Source organism: Macaca nemestrina, chromosome 1, assembly GCF_043159975.1.
Source record: "Macaca nemestrina isolate mMacNem1 chromosome 1, mMacNem.hap1, whole genome shotgun sequence".
NCBI lineage: Eukaryota > Metazoa > Chordata > Mammalia > Primates > Cercopithecidae > Macaca > Macaca nemestrina.
Genome location: NC_092125.1, coordinates 108,227,306 through 108,250,369, shown reverse-complemented (window position 1 = coordinate 108,250,369; position 23,064 = coordinate 108,227,306). Strand labels below are relative to the sequence as shown.

Here is a 23,064-nt window from a genome sequence, read left to right as displayed (position 1 = left end):
ACCTCTGCCTCCTGAGTTCAAGTGATTCTCCTGCCTTAGCCTCCCAAGTATTTGGGACTACAGGTGCATGCCATCACACTTGGCTAATTTTTTGTATTTTTAGTAGAGACGGGGTTTCACCTTGTTAGCCAGGATGGTCTCGATCTTCTGACCTCGTGATCCACCCATCTTGGCCTCCCAAAGTGCTGGGATTACAGGCGTGAGCCACCATGCCCAGCCCATTTTGTATTTTTTAATAGAGATGGAGTTTCACTATGTTGGCCAGTCTGATCTCGAACTCCTGACCTCAGTGATCCACCCGCCTTGGCTTCCCAAAATGCTGAGATTACAGACATAAGCCACCACTCCCAACCTAATTTTTATTTTTATTTTTGTAGAGACAGGGTCCCACTTTGTTGCCCTGACTGGTTTTGAACTTGTGGATTCAAATGATCCTCCTGCCTCGGCCTCCCAAAGTGCTGGGATTATAAGCGTGAGCCACCGCGCCTGACCCTTTCCCATTTCTAACATTTATTGTCCTCCATTACAAAGAAGTAACCCATTGTAATGTCCACCCTATGATAGGATAGAACTGTAGGGTTGCTCTGTACTGATCAAGTTTTTAAAGATAAAAATGAAAAAAAAATCCTATCCAGACAAAATAAATCAGTGTTGTATATTTTTGGGGCATCAGAACTTACTTTAAGACCTCACTGGTAATTCTTTAGCCTCTCACATATGATAAAGACATTGTGCTTACATTTAAAAAAAAATTATTTATTTTTTTATTTATTTCAGAGACAAGGTATCACTCTTTTGCCCATGCTGGTGTGCAGTGGCACAATCATAACTCACTGCAGCTGTTGATCTCCTGGGCTCAAGTGATCCTTCTGCTTCAGCCTCCTGAGTAACTGGGACTGTGGGGGTGTGCCACCATGCACAGCTAATTTTTAAAATTGTTTTTGTAAAGTTAGGGTCTTGCTATGTTCCCCAGGCTGGTCTCAAACTCCTGGGCTCAAGCCATCCTCCCGCCTTGGCCTCCCAAAGTGTTGGGATTACAGGAGTGAGCTACCTCACCTGGCCTAAAATTCTGACTGGAATTTTGTATTCTATTAAGAGGGAAATGGACAAGTTTGTTTTTATTCTTGGTGACAAGTGGTTACATTGGCTTTACAGGTAATAATCAGATAACAAATGAGCTTTTTTTTTTTTTCTGAATAGCTTGATTTTTTTTTTTTTTTTTGAGACAGAGTCTCACTCTGTCGCCCAGGCTGGAATGCAGTGGCACAATCTCAGCTCATTGCAACCTCCACCTTCTGGGTTCGAGCAATTCTCTTGTCTCAGCCTCTTGAGTAGCAGGGACTATAGGCATCTGCCACCACGCCCGGCTAATTTTTGTATTTTTAATAGAGATGGAGTTTCACCATATTGATCAGGTTGGTCTCGAATTCCTGACCTCAGGTGATCCACCGGCCTCGGCTTCCCAATGTGCTGAGATTACAGGCATGAGCCACCATGCCCGGTCAGCTTGATTATATTTTTATATTTATTTTTTAAGTATCTTAAATCCTTAAGCCTTATTATACTTTTTTTCTCTGAATGACAAATATGATTCATTTATTTAGAAATAAATCTACCTGATTATATTTGTATACTGATTGCCTTGGAGTTAGAAGGTTTGAGGATTCTATAATTCTTTCGTCCCCAGTAATAAACTCGTGTTACTTCTGGCTGGAGATATTAAGGTTGAAGAACAGATGAGTCTTATTTGTACTTTTTCTGCCTCAGGCAGCATTCTTTGTAACTAGAACACCCAGTCAAAGGTAAAAAGACCCAGTGATGGTAAGCAGCTTGTTTGACAAGTTGTTTATTCTTTTTTTTCCTTTTTGGGAAGACCAGATGCCAATTAACATATTTCTCAGTTTCTCAACTTTGCCAGGGGCAAACTTTATTTGCCCTTTTGCCCAGTGTTAAATTTTTGAACGTAGGTGCTTTAAAAATACTGGTATAGGCTGGGTGCTGTGTCTCATGTCTGTAATCCCAGTACTTTGGGAGGCCAAAGGGGCAGATCACTTGAGGTCAGGGGTTTGAGACCAGCCTGGCCAACATGGTGAAACCCTGTTTTCACTAAAAATACAAAAATTAGTCAGGTGTGGTGGCGGGCACCTGTAATCCTAACTACTTGGGAGGCTGAGGCAGAAGAATCGCTTGAACCCAGGAGGCGGGGCTTGCAGTGAGCTGAGATCCGGCCACTGCACTCCAGCCTGGGCGACAGAGCGAGACTCCGTCTCAAAAAAAAAAAAAAAAAAAAAAAGATAAATAAAAAATATTGGTATAAAGGTTGAATTTGGCCGGGCACAGTGGCTCATGCCTGTAATCTGAGTGCTTTGGGAGGCTAAAGGGACAGACCACTTGAGGTCATGAGTTGAAGACCAGCCTGACCAACATGGTGAAACTCCTGTCTCTACTAAAAACACAAAAATTAGCTGGAGAATCACTTGAACCTGGGCGGTGGAAAGTGAGTCAAGACCACGCCAGTGCACTCCATCCTGGGCAACAGAGTGAGACTCTGTCAAAAAAAAAAAAAAAGGCTGGGTGAGGTGGCACACACCTGTAATCCCTCCTGCTCGGGAGGCTGAGGCAGGAGAATTGCTTGAGCCTGGGAGGCAGAGGTTGTAGTGAGCTGAGATCAGGCCACTGTACTCCAGAGCTTGGGCAACAGAGTGAGACTGTGTCTCAAAAAAAAAAAAAAAAAAAAAAAAGATTGGGCTGGACGCAGTGGCTCACGCCTGTAATCCCAGCACTTTGGGAGGCCGAGGCGGGTGGATCATAAGGTCAGGAGATTGAGACCATCCTGGCAAACACAGTGAAACCCTGTCTCTACTAAAAATACAAAAAATTATCTGGGGTGCTGGCGGGCACCTGTAATCCCAGCTACTCTGGAGGCTGAGACAGGAGAATGGTGTGAACCCTGGAGGCGGAGCTTGCAGTGAGCCGAGATCGCGTCACTGTATTCCAGCCTGGGTGACAGAGCAAGACTCTGTCTCAAAAAAAAAAAAAAAAAAAAAAAGACTGAATCTTACTTTTCATACTTAAAAAAGGTGCCAAAGGATTTGAGAAGTAAGGCTCTCTCCATAGAATCCCAGAAATTTGTTCAATTTGGTCTGTATGTAATTAACATTTTTTTTGTTTGTTTGTTTTCCCCAATATTTGCCAAAGATGAGACCTAATTAGAATTAAATGAAGGTTTTTTTGGTTTGTTTTTATTTTTGGTCTTATTTTGAGCCAAGACACTTTTATATTGTCTTTTATATTGTCTTTTACATTGTCTTTTACTAACAAAGAATAATTTGTCAGAATTATTGCATTAAAAGAATGTTTTATGATAATGGTCTTAAAAATCAAGAAGAGAATACTGTTTTATCATGAGATTCAAGAGATCAAGACCATCCTGGCCAACATGGTGAAACCCCGTCTCTACTGAAAATACAAAAATTAGCTGCGCATGGTGGTGTGCACCTGTAGTCTCATTTACTTGGGATGCTGAGGCAGGAGAACCACTTGAACTTGGGAGGTGGAGGTTGCAGTAAGCCGAGATCACACCACTGCACTCTAGCCTGGGTGACAGAGCAAGACTCCGTCTCAACAAATAAATAAAAATAAAATCAAGAAGAGAAAACTGAAATTGATTGAAATTTTGGGACCCTATAACTTTGAGGTTGTTGTTTTCTGCTCACTTGTATTTAGGCAGTTGCTAAGGCTGGACAGCAGTTACACTAAATCATGACTGAAGAGAGGCAAGATAGTTTTTGTTTTGTTTTCTAATACTGTAAAGTACTCCAGGCTCATCTTGTATATTTCCTGCTGTAGTCCTAGAATCAGCCATTTATTTAAAGGTCCCTGGTTCCTTTATTGGTTTTACAGACCAAGATCTGGGCATTCTGGGCATTAGGGTGTGGTTTCTTTTAGGCCATTTTGGCTGACAGCAAAGAAATTTATGTGTGTATATTAACTCTTGTGTATATACATATCTATAAATACTTCTCTCTGTAACCCTCTGTATTATATTAAATTAAACATGAGTTCTGATTCTCCATCTCTGCTGCATTACCACATGGATTATTCTAGCCTCCTCCCCTTGCCGATCTTCTGTGAATTTCCATTCCCACAGTGAGAAACTGGGCTTCTCCCATCTGCCACCCATTTACTTAATTGTTCAATTCCAGTACGCTTGTTTGCAGTATCAGAATTGTTAACGAGTACCCTCGTGGAAAACAACTTTATTGACTAAACTACAGTACTTGTTGGTAGTCCCTTTTGCCTTTAGTTTTATAGACTCTTTTCATTTTCAGTCACTTAGATCCATAACTTTTCCTCCACTCACTTGAGTGAGGTTTTTAAAAATACCTTTGAAGTACAGTTAGGTTCTCTTGTCACAGTCTGGGATTCTTCCAACCTCCTAACTGATTTTTAAAATATTTGCATATATTAAGGTTCACTCTTTTTCTTTTTTTTAATGGGGTTTCACCATGATGCCCAGGCTGGTCTTGAACTCCTGGGCTCAAGCAGTCCACCCGCTCTGGCTTCCCAAAGTGCTAGGGTTACAGATGTAAGCCACTGCCCCTGGCCAAGGTTCACTCTTTGTTCTATAAAGTTCTATATATTTTGACAAATTCATTATGTCATATATGCACCATTACAGTATCATACAGAATAATTTCACTACCCTGAAAATTCCCTGTGCTTCACTAATTCATCCTTGTCTTCTCCACAGGCCCCTGGTAACCACTGATCTTTGCCTTTTCTGGAATGTCATATAATTGGAATCATACATATATAGTAGCCTTTCAGACTGGCTTCTTTCCCTTAGCAACATGGACTTAAGGTTCCTATGTGTCTTTTCATGACTGTTGTTGTTGTTGTTTTTTTTTTTTTAGATGGAGTCTCACTCTGTTGCCTAGGCTGGAATGCAGTGGTGCAATCTTGGCTCACTGTAACCTACACCTCCTGGGTTCAAGCAGTTCTCCTGCCTCAGCCTCTTGAGTAGCTGGGATTACAGGTGCCCGCCACCATGCCCACCTAATTTTTGTATTTTTAGTAGTGATGGGGTTTCACCGTATTGGCCAGGCTGGTCTCAAACTCCTGACCTCAGGTGAAACGCCCATCTTGGCCTCCCAAAGTGCTGGGAATACAGGCGTGAGCCACTGTGTCCGACCTTTTCATGGCTTAGTAGCTCATTTCTTCTTTTAGAGGCATAATACTCAACTGTGTGGCTGTTCCACAGATTGTTTATTCATCTATTGAAGGACATCTTGGTTACTTACAGGTTTTTGGCAATTATTAATAAAGCTGCTATAAACATTTATTTATGTGCTAGTTTTTGTGTAGATGTAAGTTTTCAACTCAGTTGGGTAAATACCTGGGAATGTGATTGCTGGATCTTACGGTAAGACTGTAAAAAGTTGCCAAACTGTCTTCCAAAGTGACTGTATCATTTTGTATTCCCACCAGCAGTGAATGAGGATTGCTGTTGCTCCACGTTCTCACCAGCATTTGGTATTTGGTATTATCAGTTTTTTTGATTTTAGGCATTCTAATAGGTGTGTAGTGGTATCTTGTTTTCATTTGCAGTTCCCTGATGATGAATGATATTGAGCATCTTATTTGCTTATTTGCCATCTGTATATCTTCTTTGGTGAGGTATCTGTCCAGATATTTTGCCCATTTTTAAATTGGGTTGTTTGTTTTCTTATTGTTGAGTTTTAATAGCTCTTTGTATATTTTGGATGCAAGTCTTTTATCAGATATGTGTTTTGCAAATATTTTCTCCTAGTCTGTTTTGTTTTTTCATTCTCTTTACAGTGTCTCTTGCAGAGCAGAAGTTTTTAATTTTAATAAAGTTCAACTTAGCAATTTTTTTCCTTCATGGATCATGCTTTTTGGTGTTGTAGCTGAGATCTCATTGCCAACCCCCTAAATTTTCTCCTATGTTGTCTTTTAGAAGTTTTGTAGATTTGTATTTTTGTAATCCACTTTTAGATGTGTTGGCTCAAACATTTCTAAATTATTTTGTTCTTCATATTTACAATTTTACATGATTGCTTTCTAGTTTATTAAATTATTGTACTACAGTTTTCTTGGATTTTCATCCTCCTATTGACTTTTTATAAAAACAAATTTGGAAACAACCTAAGTAATAATGGATATGTTTGTGCCTAGCTTTTTTGTGTTTAGGTGCTTGCTTCAGCAGCCCATATAGTAAAATTATAATGATACAGAGAAGATTAGCATGGCCTCTGTGGAAGGATCACATGTGAATTCTTGAAGTGTTCTATATATATATATACATACACATATATACATATATACACGTACATATATACACATACATATACAGTCTATATGTATAGATACATATCTATACATATATGTATCTATGTATCTATACATATACGTATCTATACATATACGTATCTATATATGTATATATGTATCTATACATATGTGTATATATGTATATATATGTGTATATATAATAAAAAAATATAATTTTTTTTTTTTCCGAGACAGAGTCTCACTCTGTTGCCCAGGCTGGAGTGCAGTGGGCAATGTCGGCTCACTGCAGCCTCCATTTCCTGGGTTCAAGCGATTCTCCTGCCTCAGCCTCCTGAGTAGCTGGGACTGCATGGGCGTGGCAGCACGCCTGGCTAATTTTTTGTATTTTTTGTAGAGACAGGGTTTCACCATGTTGGCCAGGCTGGCCTCAAACTCCTGACCTCGGGTGATCCACCTGCCTTAACCTCCCAAAGTGCTGGGGTTACAGGCCTGAGCCACTGTGCCCGGCCACTGTTTCCTTTTTTTTTTTTTTTTTTTTGTGAGATGGAGCCTTGCTCCGTCACCTAGGCTGGAGTGCAGTGGCACAATCTCAGATCACTGCAACCTCTGCCTCCTGGGTTCAAGCGATTCTCCTGCCTCAGCCTCCCAGGTAGCTGGGACTACGGGTGCCTGCCGCCATGCCCAGCTAATTTTTTTTTTTTTTGTATTTTTAGTAGAGATGGGGTTTCACCAAATTATTGGCCAGGCTGGTCTTGAACTCCTGACCTTGTGATCCACCTGCCTTCGCCTCCCAAAGTACTGGGATTACAGGCATGAGCCACCATGCCCTACTTGTTCTATTTTTTTTAATATAAAAAATGTAAAATAAAAAATTATTTAAAAAACAACAGGCTGGGTATGGTGGCTCACACCTGTAATCCCAGCACTTTGGGAGGCTGAGGTGGGTGGATCACAAGGTCAGCAGTTCGAGGCCAGCCTGACCAACGTGGTGAAGCCCTGTCTCTACTGAAAATACAAAAATTAGCTGGGCGTGGTGGCGTGCACCTGTAATCCCAGCTACTCAGGAGGCTGAGGCAGGAGAATCGCTTGAACCCAGGAGGCGGAGGTTGTAGTGAGCCTAGACGTGCCACTGTACTCCAGCCTGGGCGACAGAGCGAGATTAAAATAAAAAACTTTTTTGTGTTTGGGATTATTTATTCTTACATGAAATGCTTGAGAGTGTTCTGCATACCATTGTAAAATTTTTGCCCTTATGACAGTCATATTTTGGTCATTGCCTTAGGATAAATTCTCAGTAATACAATTATTAGTTAAAATATTATGAGCATTTTTATATCTTTAGATGCATATTGTCAGTGAAATTGCTTTCCAAAGGGTTTTGTGTGTTTATGAAACCATCATCTCATATTCTAGATGATAAAAGTTGATATTAAAAATAATTAAGATAATTTTTTATTTTAAAAGGTGTTGACCAGATTTTGCTATTTATTAGAAAATGCAAGCATTGTGGAAAACTTTGGCCATTTACTTTCTGTTGTTAGGCTTTTATCATCCATCAATAAATAAGAAGTTCTAAGATGTGAGGTGCAAAATATTATTATTTCTAAAACAACATTCCAAATGTCTTTGATATTTAGTGATCCAGAATGGAAATTTTGTTTAGATCTGTTCAAGCTTCACCTATTTTGGTTGCATTCATTGCTTACACATGTCTAAATCTCATATCTCAATTTAAGGGCAAAGTATGGTATGATTGCTTATATAATTAGTCAAGAAGAATATTCTTCAACTTGTTTGCCTAAGTAAAATAGCAAAGAGGCAGAGTTAAATGAAAAGGAGACAAACTGAAGCAGTCAGATGATTTAACTGCAAAAATTAGAAAGGACAGATCTTTACATTTTGGTAGAGTAGTTCCTTGTCTTTACAATGTAGTTTCTAGTACAGTTGTACTGAACAAGTAAGCAGTGACCCAGTGAAAAGTCAAAGGAAATGTGTCTCTTCTCATGTGGCAGGGGTCTCTTTTCCTTCAACTTCAGAGATCTCCTAATTTTCAAGAAGATATGTTGTGGAGAAGGTAGGGAGTTCATTTATAAAGCTCTGTATAATTGAGAAGATGATATAATAGCTGTGTTAAAGTTTTAAACATAGTTCCAGTCACCCTAACTCAACTATTTTTGTATTTTACATAATGTGCCTTATGGGCTAAAATATAAACAGTTTGTAATCTTCGTTTTTGCATTTAACATAAGAGCTTTTCCATGTTTGCGTATAGTTTTCATAAATATTTTTAAGATGTTTATAGTCCATATGTTTGATGTACTTCAGTGTCTTTAAAGGTTTCTCTGATGTTGGATATTATTTGGCTGAACAAATTATTTTTCAAATACTTGGTCAGAAGAAAATGCTTTACAATCTTGAATGCTTACGTTTTTTTTTTTCCTCGAGACAGGGTCTCTCCTCTGTCACTCAGGCTGCAGTGCAGTGGCGCAATCTCAGCTCACTGCCACCTCTGCCTCCTGGGTTCAAGGGATCCTCTTAGGTAGCTGGGACAATACGTGTGCACCACCAGGTCCAGCTAATTTTTAAAATGTTTTTTTGGTAGAGCCAGAGTCCCACCATGTTGCTCAGGCTGTCTCGAACTCCTGGGCTCAAGTGATCCTCCCACTGCGGCCCTCCAAAATGTTGGGATTGTAGGTGTGAGCCATTGTGCCTGACCCTTAAAAATCTAACAAGTGGAATCTAGGCCTCCTAAGAAAAATAATCTGAATTATATTTGTAATGCACTATAATGGTATTTTTGCAGTGTCTGGTGAATTTACTTTATCCCTTACATTATGGCTTTGATAAACTTGAGAGATGCTGTTGTTTATCAGACTTAACTTTATAATTTGTTGCAGAGGTTTTTTTATTTTTTTTTTTTATTTTTTTTATTTTTTATTTTTTTTTTGAGACGGAGTCTCACGCTGTTGCCCAGGCTGAAGTGCAGTGGCGCGATCTCGGCTCACTGCAAGCTCCGCCTCCCGGGTTCCCGCCATTCTCCTGCCTCAGCCTCCTGAGTAGCTGGGACTACAGGCGCCCGCCACCGCGCCCGGCTAATTTTTTGTATTTTTAGTAGAGACGGGGTTTCACTGTGGTCTCGATCTCCTGACCTTGTGATCCGCCCGCCTCGGCCTCCCAAAGTGCTGGGATTACAGGCTTGAGCCACCGCGGGTTTTTTTATTTTTTATTTTTATTTTTTGAGACGGAGTTTTGCTCTTGTTGCCCAGGCTGGAGTGCAGTGGTGCGATCTCGGCTCACTGCAATCTCCGCCTTCCAGTTTCAAGTGATTCTCCTACCTCAGCCTCCCAAGTAGCTGGGATTACAGGCATGTGCCACCATCCCCGTCTGATTTTTGTATTTTTAGTAGAGACAGGATTTCACCATGTTGGCCAGGCTGGTCTGGAACCCCTGACCTTGTGGTCTGCTCGCCTCAGCCTCCCAAAGTGCTGGGATTACAGGCATAAGCCACTGCACCCGGCCATGTTGGTGAGGTTTTTAACTATACTAGGTTTGAAATACGTGTCCTGTTGTTTATAGGAGAGTAAGACAAAAAAGCCAAAGCAGAAGTAGGGGTAAACTAGCTGTGGCTTAATTTTCTTTTCATTGCTTCCATGAAATAACCTTGTAAGACTTGGAAATAGCCAAAGTTTAGCTTATTTTCCACAAGATACGGGAGGTGAAGGAAAACGCATGTATTTTGTTTAAGCAGTTTTATGCTGCAGATAGGTACAGATTCATCTACTAGATCTTCAGTAACAAAATTATTCACAATAGCAAAAAATTCAGAGTAATCTAAAAGTAGAATAGGGGTTATGCTTTTCACAGGTAGTGGACTCCTATTTCACACTTACAGATGTAGATATTATATAATAATTTTTTTAAAAATAAACTTTACTGAGGCTTAATTAACATACAGTCAAATGCACACATAGGAAGTATAGAGTTTGAGTTTTGGCAAAAGTATACATCCATTTAACCACCACCCCAGTCAAGATATAGACAGTTCCATCACTTTTTTTTTTTTTTCTCCTGAGACAGAGTCTTACTTTGTCACTTAGGCTGGAGAGCGGTGGTGAGATCTTGGCTCACTACAGCCTTGACTCCCAGGTACAAGCAATCTTCCTGCCTCAGCCCCCAAGTACCTTGGACTACCGGCCTGCGCCAGAACGCCCAGCTAATTTTTTGTATTTTTTGTAGAGAGGGGGTTTTGCCGTGTTGCCCAGGCTGGTCTCAAACTCTTGAGCTCAAGTGATCCCCCCTGCCTCTGCCTCCCAAAGTGCTGGGATTACAGGCGTGACGCATAAGAAAGTTTCTTTGTGCCCCTTTGCATTTAGTACTATCCTCTCCCCTCCAGACAACAAGTGATTTGATTTCTACCACTAAAGAATAGTTTTGCCTGTTCCAGAACTTCAAATAAATGGAGTCAAATCAGTCAGATTCTTTTCTGTCTCACTTTGCTCCCCCGGAGTGTATTTTTGAGATTTATCTGTGGTGTTGGGGATATGAGTAGTTTTTCCTTTTTATTGCTTTTTCCTTTTATTGGTGTGATACTCCACTTTATGAATATGCCACAACTTGTTTATCCATTTGCTTTTTGATAGACATTGGGTTTCCTTTAGTTTTGTACTATTTTGAATAAAGCTGCAGTGAACATTCAACTACAGTTGTTTGTGTAGATGTGTTTTTTTTTTTTCTCTTGAATAATACCTAGGAGTAGAATTGCTGGGTCTTATAGTAAATGTATGTTTAACATTATGAGAAACTGCTAGATTGTTTTTGTTTTATGCACTTATCAGCTATATATAAGAATGGCACGTGTTCCACATCTTTGGCAAAACTTGGTATTGCCACTCTATTTTAGCCATTCTTATAGATGTGTAGCCATTGTGTAGACATATATAGCCATCTACAAAATTGAAATGTATGTCTTAGCACTTGCAATTATAGGAATTTATTATGTATTTTTAATGGACTATTTCTGAGAGACTAATTACTTTTTTATTACTTTCGTGCATGTCACAGAGGGTCAAAATGGTATTTTGCTTACTACATAGAATGGCTTTTTGCTGTGGTGTATATAGTGATTGGGTTTGTCATATTTCCATTTATACCTAGTTTTCATTGTATATAGCTTCCTTCACAAGTGGTATACAAATCCTGACTAGAACTTTTTCTCCTGCTTTTGGGAATGCTTATGTTAGCTTTGCAATTTGCCTAGGTGGCCAACTTTGGTTGAATAGAAGAAGTCTTATTTGAAGCCACTCCCATTAGCTAGTTTAAGGCCTCTCTCTAATGGGGCCAAATGTTGGTCTTATGTAAAAGTAAGTACTTTATTAAAATTATCAAGTGTATCTTTACAATGCCAAAGACATAAAATAAATTAGATATCATCTGCCTAACTAAATAAAAGTTTGATCTTATTTGTGGATTGTTGGAATTTTTGGCCCCCTTAATTTTTAACCTACAGAAAAATTGAAAGAATCGTACAGTGAATACCTGTATACCTATTACCTAGATTCTATAATTAACATTTTGTTGTATTTGCTTAATCACATATGTGTTAGATATTTTTAATGATGTATTTAAGCTGCTGCCTTTCTTTATAAAAGCGGTATATATTGGTAGATAATACCAATACTGACTGGGAAGTCAGTACTTTTGTGTGATAAGAGAATTAGTGCTTCACTGGTCCGGTGGTCTTGTGAAGCTGGCTATCTGTGAACCCCATTATCATTGGTTGAGAGCTTGATTATTTATTTTCAAATGAATTCCAACTAGATTACGTTACAAAGACGGAATTGAAAGGCAAGGGAAATTGCTGGTAGAAAAGGTTTGTATCATCAGGGAGGTGAAAATACTACCAACCTGTTTGCCCAATTGCTACAAATACTATAACACAAATAGCTACCATTTATTGAGTGGTTACCGTGTTCTAGAGCTTCATCTCATTTTACTTTTCACAACAACTCCATTAGCCAATGGTATTAACCCCATTTTATGGATTAGAAAATTGAGATTTAGTGAGATAGAGTAATTTACTTAAGGGCTCATCCATTAAACAGCACAATTGGTATTCAAACTCGTCTGTTTGACTCCCAAACCCATACTTCGAACCTAAAGTCTATACTGCTGAAAGTTTCTCCTTATTGAAGAATTTATATTTTGCATTAATTTATGTCTTCAGAATTGTACAAAGTATTGGGCCACACCGAATTTGAGTTGGTAGAGTAGCCTTCTTGTAAAAAAGTATATCATGTAACACTTTTATGACTGTGAAGACCTCTTCATTCTTGAGGAAGGAGGGTCCTTTTTCAAATCAGACATCCTCGAATCAGACTGACCTTATTTCATTCTCTGAAGAATGAAGGAATTTCCCACTTTGTAGTAAGTCGTGGAATGTATAGCATTCCTTCTGTAGTTGAACCAGGTAAATATTAGCAAGTCTGTTTAGAACATGACACTGGAAGTTTTTTCCTGTCTTCTTTTAAAAGAGATTTTTGGAATTATAGTCAGTCTGAAACTTGGTCTTAGTAATAAAGAAGTGAAACCTAAGTGAACTCCCTTACTCCTTGACCCCTCTTGGTATGTCTCACTTAAGTTTCTCTGACGATTTTCAGAGTTTTATTTTTGTGAGTGACCCAAGGAATGGTGTATTTTGATTTGAAAACTGAATGGGTGGAGGTATGTATTGAAAGCAATAGTTCTGAATCTTTTGGGAGTTCATATACTCCTTTTTGAAGCTGATGAAAGCTAGGGAAACTCCCCAGAAAAAAATGCATAATAGGCACATAAAAACAATTTTACATACAAATTTTGTAGATCCAGTGACTCCCAAGTCTACCAACAGAGTGCCCTGGATAAAAAATTCTTTAAAGGAAAAAAAATTAGGGAACTGAAAAGTAAGATTTGAGCATCAGTTTTTATTTTTCACAAATGTGCATTTCATAAAATTGATTGCATTAACAGAAATTTTGTTTTGGTATTTAAGATTTTATTTTATTTCATTTTTTTAAAAACAGGATCTTATTCTGTAACCCAGGCTAGATGCAGTGGCATGATCTAGCTCACTGCAGCCTTGAACTCCCAGGCTCAGGTGGTCTTCCTAGCTCAGCCTCCCGAGTAGCTGGGACTATAGGCACGTGCCACCAGGCCTGGCTAATCTTTTGGCATATTTTGTATAGAGATGGGGTTTCACCATGTTGCCCAGGCTGGTCTCAAACTCCTGAACTCAAGTGATCCACCTGCCTTGGCTTCCTAAAGTGCTGGGATTACAGGTGTGAGCCACACTGTGCCCAGCCTGTATCCAAGATACTAGTATTTTGGCCAGTCTTTAAGGTGTCAACTTTTGCCACTGTGTTTAAAAAAAAAAAAAAAGTATATTCATGAGTTAGCTAAGGTTCCTAGGGATATATGAGATTGTTTGATGATTTCTAAACTTGCTTTTTCAGTTTTTTCTTCTACCATCAAATCATTTTCTCCGACCTAGTAAGTCCAAATACTTAGATAAAAATCTTTTGCCAGTTCCTAACTTAAGATTTCCATTTCTTCTTTAATGAAAAAAAAAAAAAAAAAAAAAAAAAAAAATATATATATATATATATATATATATATATATATATATATCCTCTTTACTTCTGAAACCTTCTCATATAAATGTTTAGGAATTGTTCTACATGTTTTATTACATTAATCTTCACAGCAACTCTGTTAGGAACTTATTATTGTCTCCATTTACAGATGTGGAAAGCAAGGCTAAGAAAGGTTAAAAAGTCAGTCAAGACCAATTCTGGTACTAATAGGCAGGATCAGGATTTAAATTAGCTCCTGTAACTAGCTCCAAAGCCCATTTTCTTTCCATTTTTACCATGCTGGTATATGTTCATCAGAGTTGATCATGTTTTTTGATCACAAGTCTGACTGAATGAATAAAAAGCCCAAGTTTTCATCAGTGAAAGGGGCTCTTTATTTTTTTCTATAGCTAGCTTATTGTAAAATTACTGATTTTTTTTTTTTTTTTTTTGTATATAAATTAGACTTGTAGGATGTGAAATGTCAGGAGTGCTGAATTTACTGGCTAGATTGTTAAACCCTAAATTAAATCCCAGTAGACTAGCTGGGGGATCTCCTGACTGTTCTGTTTATGTAAATGGATATTTCAGATACCAGACTCTGACAGAGACAATTTCAGTGACTGAAAAGTTTATGGAAGGCTTGTTAGTAAACTTAGTATCATTTTTCAGGAAGGAAAATCCCTAATGATTTGGAACAGGACTGAAAAAGAATTTAACTCTAAAGGGTATATAAGCTTTAAATGTTAAGTTGATTAGAGGTCAGGTGTGTGTTTCCTACCTCTCTTGGGATAGCCATGGGAGGGAACCTCCAGGCCAGCTGCCCAGTGGTTTTTGCTGAGAGAGCAGCCTGGATCAGCATTCTGGACGGTAGTTTGGTTTGCTGAGTGAATTTTTGAGACTCAGCATCTTTCTTGACAAAATACTTCAACTAAACCTTGTACTTTGTTTGCCTTGTTTCTGCCTTTTATACACAGCAAAACAGGAAGGAAAATTAGTAGGCTGACTTACTATTTACCTATAGGTGTATATTTTTTAGTTTGGACTGATTGCACAGGACTTTAAATGAGATAGCATAGAGCAGGAAAAAAGTTGATGGAATCCCAAGAGGTTAATTGAAGTGGAAATTAGTGTATTCGTGAAGAGTAATACCATTTAGCTCCCAAAGTAATGAAACTTGGCATAAAGGAAAATTAAGTTGACTGATTTGAGATATGGAGAGAAATTGGATGTAAATGTAAAGGAATTATCTTCAGTCATAACTTTTTTTGAGTCTGTATTTACAAATTAAGGGAATGTATTTTGTGAAGGTTCTTTGTTTAACAGAGTTCCTATGAGGTTTAAAAAGGACAAAGTACAATTCACGTGGCAGGGCTGTCGAAAGCCACTTTGATTGAATTGTATACATGCTTGGGTAGAATGAGGAAATTGGACTGTTTGACTGAAAAAGCTTTGTTTCCTCCTCAGCTTCAGCCTCTTTCCATGTGCTTTCCCGAAGCTATGTGTGGGATATTAATATAGAGGAAGGGGAGGTCTTCTCACCTCTTTCCATTTTTTCCCTGCCATAAGTTCACAAAGTTTTTCACATTAGAAACTGTTAAAACATAAACAACTTTTCAGGAACCAAATTAATCTTTTGACTTCATGGTTCATACTATGTGACACTGGAGTGGGGGCAGGAGGGTGGAGATACAAAGTGTTTGGACCCTTCTGGTTTATGGGATTGTCTTTTTCCCTTTTTCCCCTTAGGAACCACGTGAATGTTGAGGGGGCGACACACAAGCAGGTGGTGGACCTGATTCGAGCAGGCGAGAAGGAATTGATCTTGACAGTGTTATCTGTACCTCCTCATGAGGCAGATAACCTAGATCCCAGTGACGACTCGTTGGGACAATCATTTTATGATTACACAGAAAAGCAAGCAGTGCCCATATCGGTCCCCAGATACAAACATGTGGAGCAGAATGGTGAGAAGTTTGTGGTGAGTGTCAGCCCAACTCGATCCTCAAACATCTAGCTTTTGTTTCCCCTAGTCTTATAATTATGAAACTATTATAGTGATAGATAAAAGACTGCAACCTAGGTCAGTTTGTCTACCAGGAGGATGAGTTCACACATAAATAAAAGACACTGACCCTGATTTATTGCAGGGGGTGAACTACAGTAATGGAAAAGAGTCCTATTCAGCTTGAGTATAATTCCATTTTATTTTTAGATAGTTTCAAGTTTGCATTCTGGTTTGTTGTAAACGTGTGAGGTTTTGTTTGTTTAGTTTCTTTTTTGTTCGTTCTTTTGTTGGTTGCCGTATCTCTTTGCTAATAGTAGTCTCTTATTTACTGTTGATTTTGTGGCGCTATAGGGCAAGATTAATTTAAAAGGATGGTGTCTTTCAAGATATTTGGGTAATAGAGAGGTTCGCGCATTTCAGAACTTAGATGTCTACTCCTCTTTCCACATCATGTTCTTTTTCATTTTCTTTGGAGATAATCAGTGTGAATGATTAACTGTGGTTTTTCCCACGAGTTTCCTGAATGCAATTCCCATTAGCTGTTTCACACATTTCCAATCTGTTGCTGTTGTAGTTATGCAGGAAAGCCCATCTTGAATTTTTAGTGATGTGTGCTAGCCCCTTTCCTGAATGCCTTTGTTTGTTCTTCAAAGCCTAATTGCCACTGATAGCTCAGTCTACTTAATTTTTCTTTTGGTTGCAGTATGCTTTATTTGCCTTTAATTATTTGTGGAGTGTTGATATAATAAGAAATGTTCATTATTCTTAGTAGAAAATGCAATGGGTTCTGTTAGATACTGGCAAACAGACTACAGGTGTTTAAAGCTTAACAGTTGACTGAAGTTTCAGTCTCTAAAACTGAGATTTATCCTCCGCATGGGAACGAGCTACTAAACATTTATGGTAAATTCTTTTTAGTGAAGAGATAAGAAAAGCAAGGAAGCTAAAAAAGTTGCAGAGGATCAAATAATGCCTGGTTGCATCTGTAATTTAGCTGTAGATAATGGCATGTAGGTTTTATTTCAGCATGGACTTCTGTAGTCTTAGAACCACACACAGAATTTAGAGTTTTATGCTTCGTAAGTGCTAACTTTGAGTCATAAGGCATGTAAGAAGTTGAAATCAAGGTCACATCCTAAAAGTAGAGCAGATTGGATGTTGAGACCTTTTGGGAATTACTTAAAACCTTGGAAACTTGAGAAAAGGAATGATACTACTAATTGTACCTTTGTTTATTTTTATTTTTATTTATTTTTTGAGACGAAGTCTCACTCTGTTCCCCAGCCTGGAGTACAGTGGTGTGATCTTGGCTCACTGCAATCTCTGCTTCTCGGGTTCAAACAATTCTCCTGCCTCAGCCTCCCAAGTAGCTGGGACTACAGGTGCACACCACCATGCCCTACTAACTTTTGTATTTTTAGTAGAAATGGTGTTTCACCATGTTGGCCAGGTTAGTCTCCAACTCCTGATCTCAGGTAATCTGCTCGCCTCAGCCTCCCAAAGTGCTGGGATTACAGGTATGAGCCACTGTGCCCAGCCCACTAATTGTACTTTTAAAATCAACTTTATTGAACATAGTTTACCTATATTGACATTCACCCATGTTAAGTCTACACTTTTACAAGTTTTGACAAATGTACATAGTCTTATAACCACCAGCACCACAATGAAGATTTAGAACATTTTCATATCCCCAAAAGTTCCCTCATGCCCTTTGCAGTTAGTCCTCACCTCTTACCACTGCACTTGTCAACCACAGATCAGCTTACTAAAGTCACCATATTTTACGTTTTCCAGAATGTTAAATAAATGGAACCATACCATGTGTACTCTCTTGTATCTGGCTTTGTTCAGTTAGTATAGTCCTTAAGATTGGTATACATTGTTATTTATACCAAATATTTGTCCCTTTTTAATTGCTGAGTAGTAGTCCATTATATAGATTTACTACAGTTTGTTCATCCCTTCATTGTTCATGCACTTGTGGGTTGCTTCCAGTTTTGGACTAGTATGACTAAAGCTGCCATGAAAGAATATTAAATGTACAGGTCTTTATGTAGACATATATTTTCATTGCTCTTGAGTATATACGAAGAAGTGGAATTGCAGGGTGAGTATAAGTTTAACCTTATAAAAAACTGCCAAACAGTTTTCCAAAGTGGCTATACCATTTTTACATTCTCATATAAGGTAGAGAGTTCCATTGTTTCCATAACCTGTTGATATTTTCAGTCTTTTTAATTCTAGCCATTCTCATAGACAGTGATATCTTACTGTGGTTTTAATTTGCATTTACCTAATGACTCATGATGATGAGCTGCTTTTTGTGTGTTTAATGGCCATTCATGTGTCTTCATTGATGAAGTAACTGTTTAACTCTTTTGCCTGTTTGAAAAATTAGGCTGTGGCCGGGCGCGGTGGCTCACGCCTGTAATCCCAGCACTTTGGGAGGTCGAGGCGGGCGGATCACAAGGTCAGGAGATCAAAACCACGGTGAAACCCCATCTCTACTAAAAACACAAAAAATTAGCCGGGCGCAGTGGCGGGTACCTGTGGTCCCAGCTACTCAGGAGGCTGAGGCAGGAGAATGGCGTGAACCCGGGAGGCGCAGCTTGCAGTGAGCCGAGATCGCACCGCTGCACTCCAATCTGGGCGACAGAGTGAGACTCTGCCTCAAAAAAATCACAAAAAAATTAGCTGGGCATGGTGGCGGGCGCCTGTAGTCCCAGCTATTCTGGAGGCTGAGGCAGGAGAACCATGTGAACCTGGGAGGCAGAGGTTGCAGTGAGCCGAGATCGCGCCACTGCACTCCAGCCTGGGCGACAGAGCCAGACTCTGTCTCAAAAAAAAAAAAAAAAAAAAAATTAGGTTGTTTGTAGTATTATTTTGTTGTAGAGGTTCTTTATATATTCTGGCTCTACAAGTCCTTTATCAGATATATATATATATATATATAAACAAATATATATTTTCCAGTAGCTTGAAAAAGGACTTAGATAAATCAGGCGCAGTGGCTCACGCCTGTAACCCCAGTACTTTGGAAGGCTGAGGTGGGCGGATCACCTGAGGTTGGTGGATCACCTGAGGTCAGGAGCTCCAGACCAGGCTGGCCAATACGGTGAAACCCCGTCTCTACTAAAAATACAAAAATAAGCCAGGCATGGTGGCAGGAGCCTGTAATCCCAGCTACTCGGGAGGCTGAGTCAGAAGAATCACTTGAACTCGGGAGGCCGACGTTGCAGTGAGCTGAGATTGTGCCATTGCACTCCAGCCTGGGCAACAAGAGTGAAACTCCGTCTCAAAAAAAAAAAAAAAAAGGACTTAAGATGTTTTGTAAATATTTGAGTTTGTGACTTGCCTTTTCATTTTTAAAAACAGTATCTTTCAAAGAACAGAAATTTTAAATTTTGATACAGTCTAGTTTATCAGTTTTTAAATTTATGGGTAATGCAATTGTGTTCTAAGAAATCTGCCTAACCCAAGGACCCTAATCTTTTATGTTTTCTTACAGTTTTATAGTTTCAGCTATCTTTTTTTGTAAGAACTTTATTATTTATTTATTTATTTATTTATTTATTTATTTTTGAGATAGAGTCTCGCTCTGTCGCCCAGGCTGGAGTGCAGTGGCGTGATCTTGGCTCACTGCAAGCTCCGCCTCCTGGGTTCACGCCATTCTCCTGCCTCAGCTTCCTGAGTAGCTGGGACTACAGGTGTCTGCCACCACGCCCTGCTAATTTTTTTGTAGTTTTAGTAGAGACGGAGTTTCACTGTGTTAGCCAGGATGGTCTCGATCTCCTGACATCGTGATCCACCCGCCTTGGCCTCCCAAAATGCTGGGATTACAGGCATGACCCACCATGCCCTGCCTGTTTTTTATTTTTATTTTATTTTATTTTTTGAGGCGAAATTTCGCTCTTGTTGCCCAGGCTGGAGTGCAGTGGCGTGATCTTGGCTCACTGCAGCCTCTGCCTCCTGGTTTCAAGTGATTCTTCTGCCTCAGCCTCCCGGAGTAGCTGGGATTACAGGCATGTGCCACCACACCTGGCTAATTTTGTGTTTTAGTAGAGACAGGGTTTCTCCATGTTGGTCAGGCTGGTCTGGAACTCCCGACCGCAGGTGATCCATCCACCTCGGCCTCCCAAAGTACTGGGATTACAGGCCTGAGCAACCCCACCTGGACTTTCATTTTGTTTGTATGTATGTATGTATGTATGTATGTATGTATGTATGTATGTATTTTGAGAGGGAGTCTCCCTCTGTCACTCAGGCTGGAATGCAGTGGTGTGATCTCAGCTCACTGCAACCTCTGCCTCCTGGGTTCAAGCAATTCTCCTGCCTCAGCCTCCCCAGCAGCTGGGACTACAGGCACACACCACTGCGCCTAGCTAATTTTTGTGTTTTTAGTAGAGATAGGGTTTCACCGTGTTGGCCAGGCTGGTCTTGAACTTCTGACCTCATGATCTGCCTGCCTTGGACTCCCAAAATGCTGGGATTGCAGGTGTGAGCCACCGCTCCCAGCCATAAGAACTTTATTAAGATATGATTTATATACCATAAGCTCACCTAAAGTGCACAATTTAGTTTTTTTTTTTATTTTTAATTTTTTTATTTTTTAGATGGAGTTTTGCTCTTGTTGCTCAGGCTGGAGGGCAATGGCGCAATCTTGGCTCACTGCAACCTCTGCCTCCCGGGTTCAAGCAATTCTCCTGCCTCAGCCTCCTGAGTAGTTGGGATTACAGGCATGCGCCAGCATGCTCAGCTAATTTTGTATTTTTAGTAGAGATGGGGTTTCTCCATGTTGTTCAGGCTGACTCGAACTCCCGACCTCAGGTAATCCACCAGCCTTGGCCTCCCAATTAGCTGGGATTACAGGCTTGAGCCTGGGCTCCTGGCTAATTTAGTTTTTAGTGTGTTCACAGAGATTGCAGTGAGCTGAGATCACACCACTACACTCTAGCCTGGGTGACAAAGTGAGACTTCGTCTCAAAGAAAAAAAATAGATAAATAAAAGTACAATTAGTGGTTTCATTCCTTTTCTCAGTTCCCAAGGTTTTAGGTAATTCCCAAAAGGTCTCAACATCCAGTCTGCTCTACTTTTGGGACATGACCTTGATTTCAACTTCTTACATGTCTCATGACTCAAAGTTAGCACTTTTGAAGCATAAAACAAATTTATAACATTTTCATTACCTCAAAAAGAACCTCATTCCTTGTACCCATCATTTTCCAAACCTCCCATCCCCTCCAGTTCTAGGAAAGCACTAATCTATCCTCTGTCTTAGAGATTTGCTATTCTGGACATTTCATAGAAATGGAATCATGGGGTTTTTTTTTAACTGGCTTCTTTCACTTGGCATAATATTTTTGAGGCTTATTCAAGTTGTAGCACACATCAGTACTTCATTTTAACATTCTGTTATATAGATATACCACTTTTATTTATCCATTCTTCAATTGATGGACATCTGGATTCCTTCCACTTTTGTCTATTATGTTTGTTTGTTTGTTTGTTTTTGAGTGTCAGCTAGGCTGCAGTGCAGTGGAGCAATATTGGCTCACTGCAGCCTCTGCCTCCTGGGTCCAAGCGATTCCCCTGCCTCAGGCCCACTGAGTAGCTGGGATTACAGACATGCACCACCACACCCGGCTAATTTTTGTATTTTTAGTAGAGATGAGGTTTTGCCATGTTGGCCAGGCTGGTCTCAAACTCCTGACCTCAGGTGATCCACCCGCCTCGCCTCCCAAAGTGCTGGGATTACAGGTGTTAGCCACTGCGCCCGACCAGGGTCAAGGTTTTGTTTTTGATTTTGTTTTTATATGGATATTCAGTTGTTTCACAGCAACCTGTATTTAAAAGAAAATTCTTTCCCCATTGAAATATCTTGGCATCATTGTGGAAAATCAATTTACTATTTCTGAACTTTTTGCTCTGTTTCATTGGTCTGTTCCTTATGTGTCTGAACAGTTGTGTCATTTTGGGATTGGTTTCTGTTAAATGTCTTTTCCCTTGAGAATGGGTGGTATTCTCCTGGTTCTGTGTATATTGAGTCATTTTGGATTGTATCTTGGATATTTATGAATGTTACATTGTGTAGACTCTGGGTTCTGTAATATTCCTCTGAGGAGTATTGATGTTTTGTTTTAGCTGGCAATAAGCCGTAAGCTGTGTCGCCTTGTGTGGGTTAGAGTTCAAATCTCAGTTTAATTATTTCAGCCTTTGCTATGCTGCTTCGAGTCTGTATACATCCAAGAAGGGATTAGTCTGAGATACATGTGGTGTTTATTCTTAGAATTAAGGGATCGCCTTCTCTGGTTTTCTCTTGCCTTAGGTTCTCCACTTACTCTGGTAGCAGCCATGGTTACCTAGAATCTTTTTTTTTTTTTTTTTTTTGAGACGGAGTCTCGCTCTGTCGCCCAGCCCAGGCTGGAGTGCAGTGGCGCGATCTCGGCTCACTGCAAGCTCCGCCTCCCGGGTTCACGCCATTCTCCTGCCTCAGCCTCCCGAGTAGCTGGGACTACAGGCGCCCACAACCGCGCCCGGCTAATTTTTTGTATTTTTAGTAGAGACGGGGTTTCACCGTGGTCTCGATCTCCTGACCTTGTGATCCGCCCGCCTCAGCCTCCCAAAGTGCTGGGATTACAGGCGTGAGCCACCGCGCCCGGCCTAGAATCTTTTCCCTATATGTTTGAGCCAGAAAGATGTCAGGTTCTGTCTGAGTTTTAGTTACTTAAATTGTGCTATTTTGTAACTTAATGCCCACAAGCAGAGCAAAACCCTCTAAATGCAGGAGTGTACCTCCTCTTGTACAGATCATTGCTCCATGTTTTGAGTCCCCTCCACAGTCAGCCTGCTTGTAGTGTTTAATTCAGACTCCTCAGACAATTGTTTTTGTATTTTGTCCAGAATTTATAGTTGTTATAGTGGAAGGATTGGTCTACATGAAGTGTATGTACTACTTGAAATGGAGTTTTCAGTTCTGTCAGGTTTTTCTTTATGTATAATGAATATTATATCTTGATGAATTGATCCCTTTAACATTATTTATCTCTTTATATAAGTCTCTATCTGTAATGTATCTGTCTCTCTTTATCCCTGGTAATATTCTTTGTTCTGAAGTCTTTCTCTCATATAAC

General features: G+C 39.7%; 1 protein-coding gene and 1 non-coding gene across 5 annotated transcripts in view; both read left to right on the top strand.

The window, feature by feature from the left end:
- LOC105497855 (sorting nexin 27) overlaps positions 1 to 23,064 on the top strand; it is a 92,389-nt gene that overhangs the window by 11,351 nt on the left and 57,974 nt on the right. For 3 of the 4 annotated variants that reach the window (XM_011769352.2, XM_011769353.2, XM_011769354.3), the window contains exon 2: positions 15,672 to 15,903. The exons of the other annotated variant lie outside the window; for it this stretch is intronic. In XM_011769352.2, the coding sequence (XP_011767654.1) occupies positions 15,672 to 15,903 (232 nt within the window). The remainder of the gene's footprint in view (positions 1 to 15,671; positions 15,904 to 23,064) is intronic. 4 annotated transcript variants of the gene reach the window in all.
- Positions 6,214 to 6,320, top strand: LOC112429575 (U6 spliceosomal RNA). The gene has a single exon (XR_003021844.2). It is a non-coding gene; the product is annotated as a U6 spliceosomal RNA (small nuclear RNA).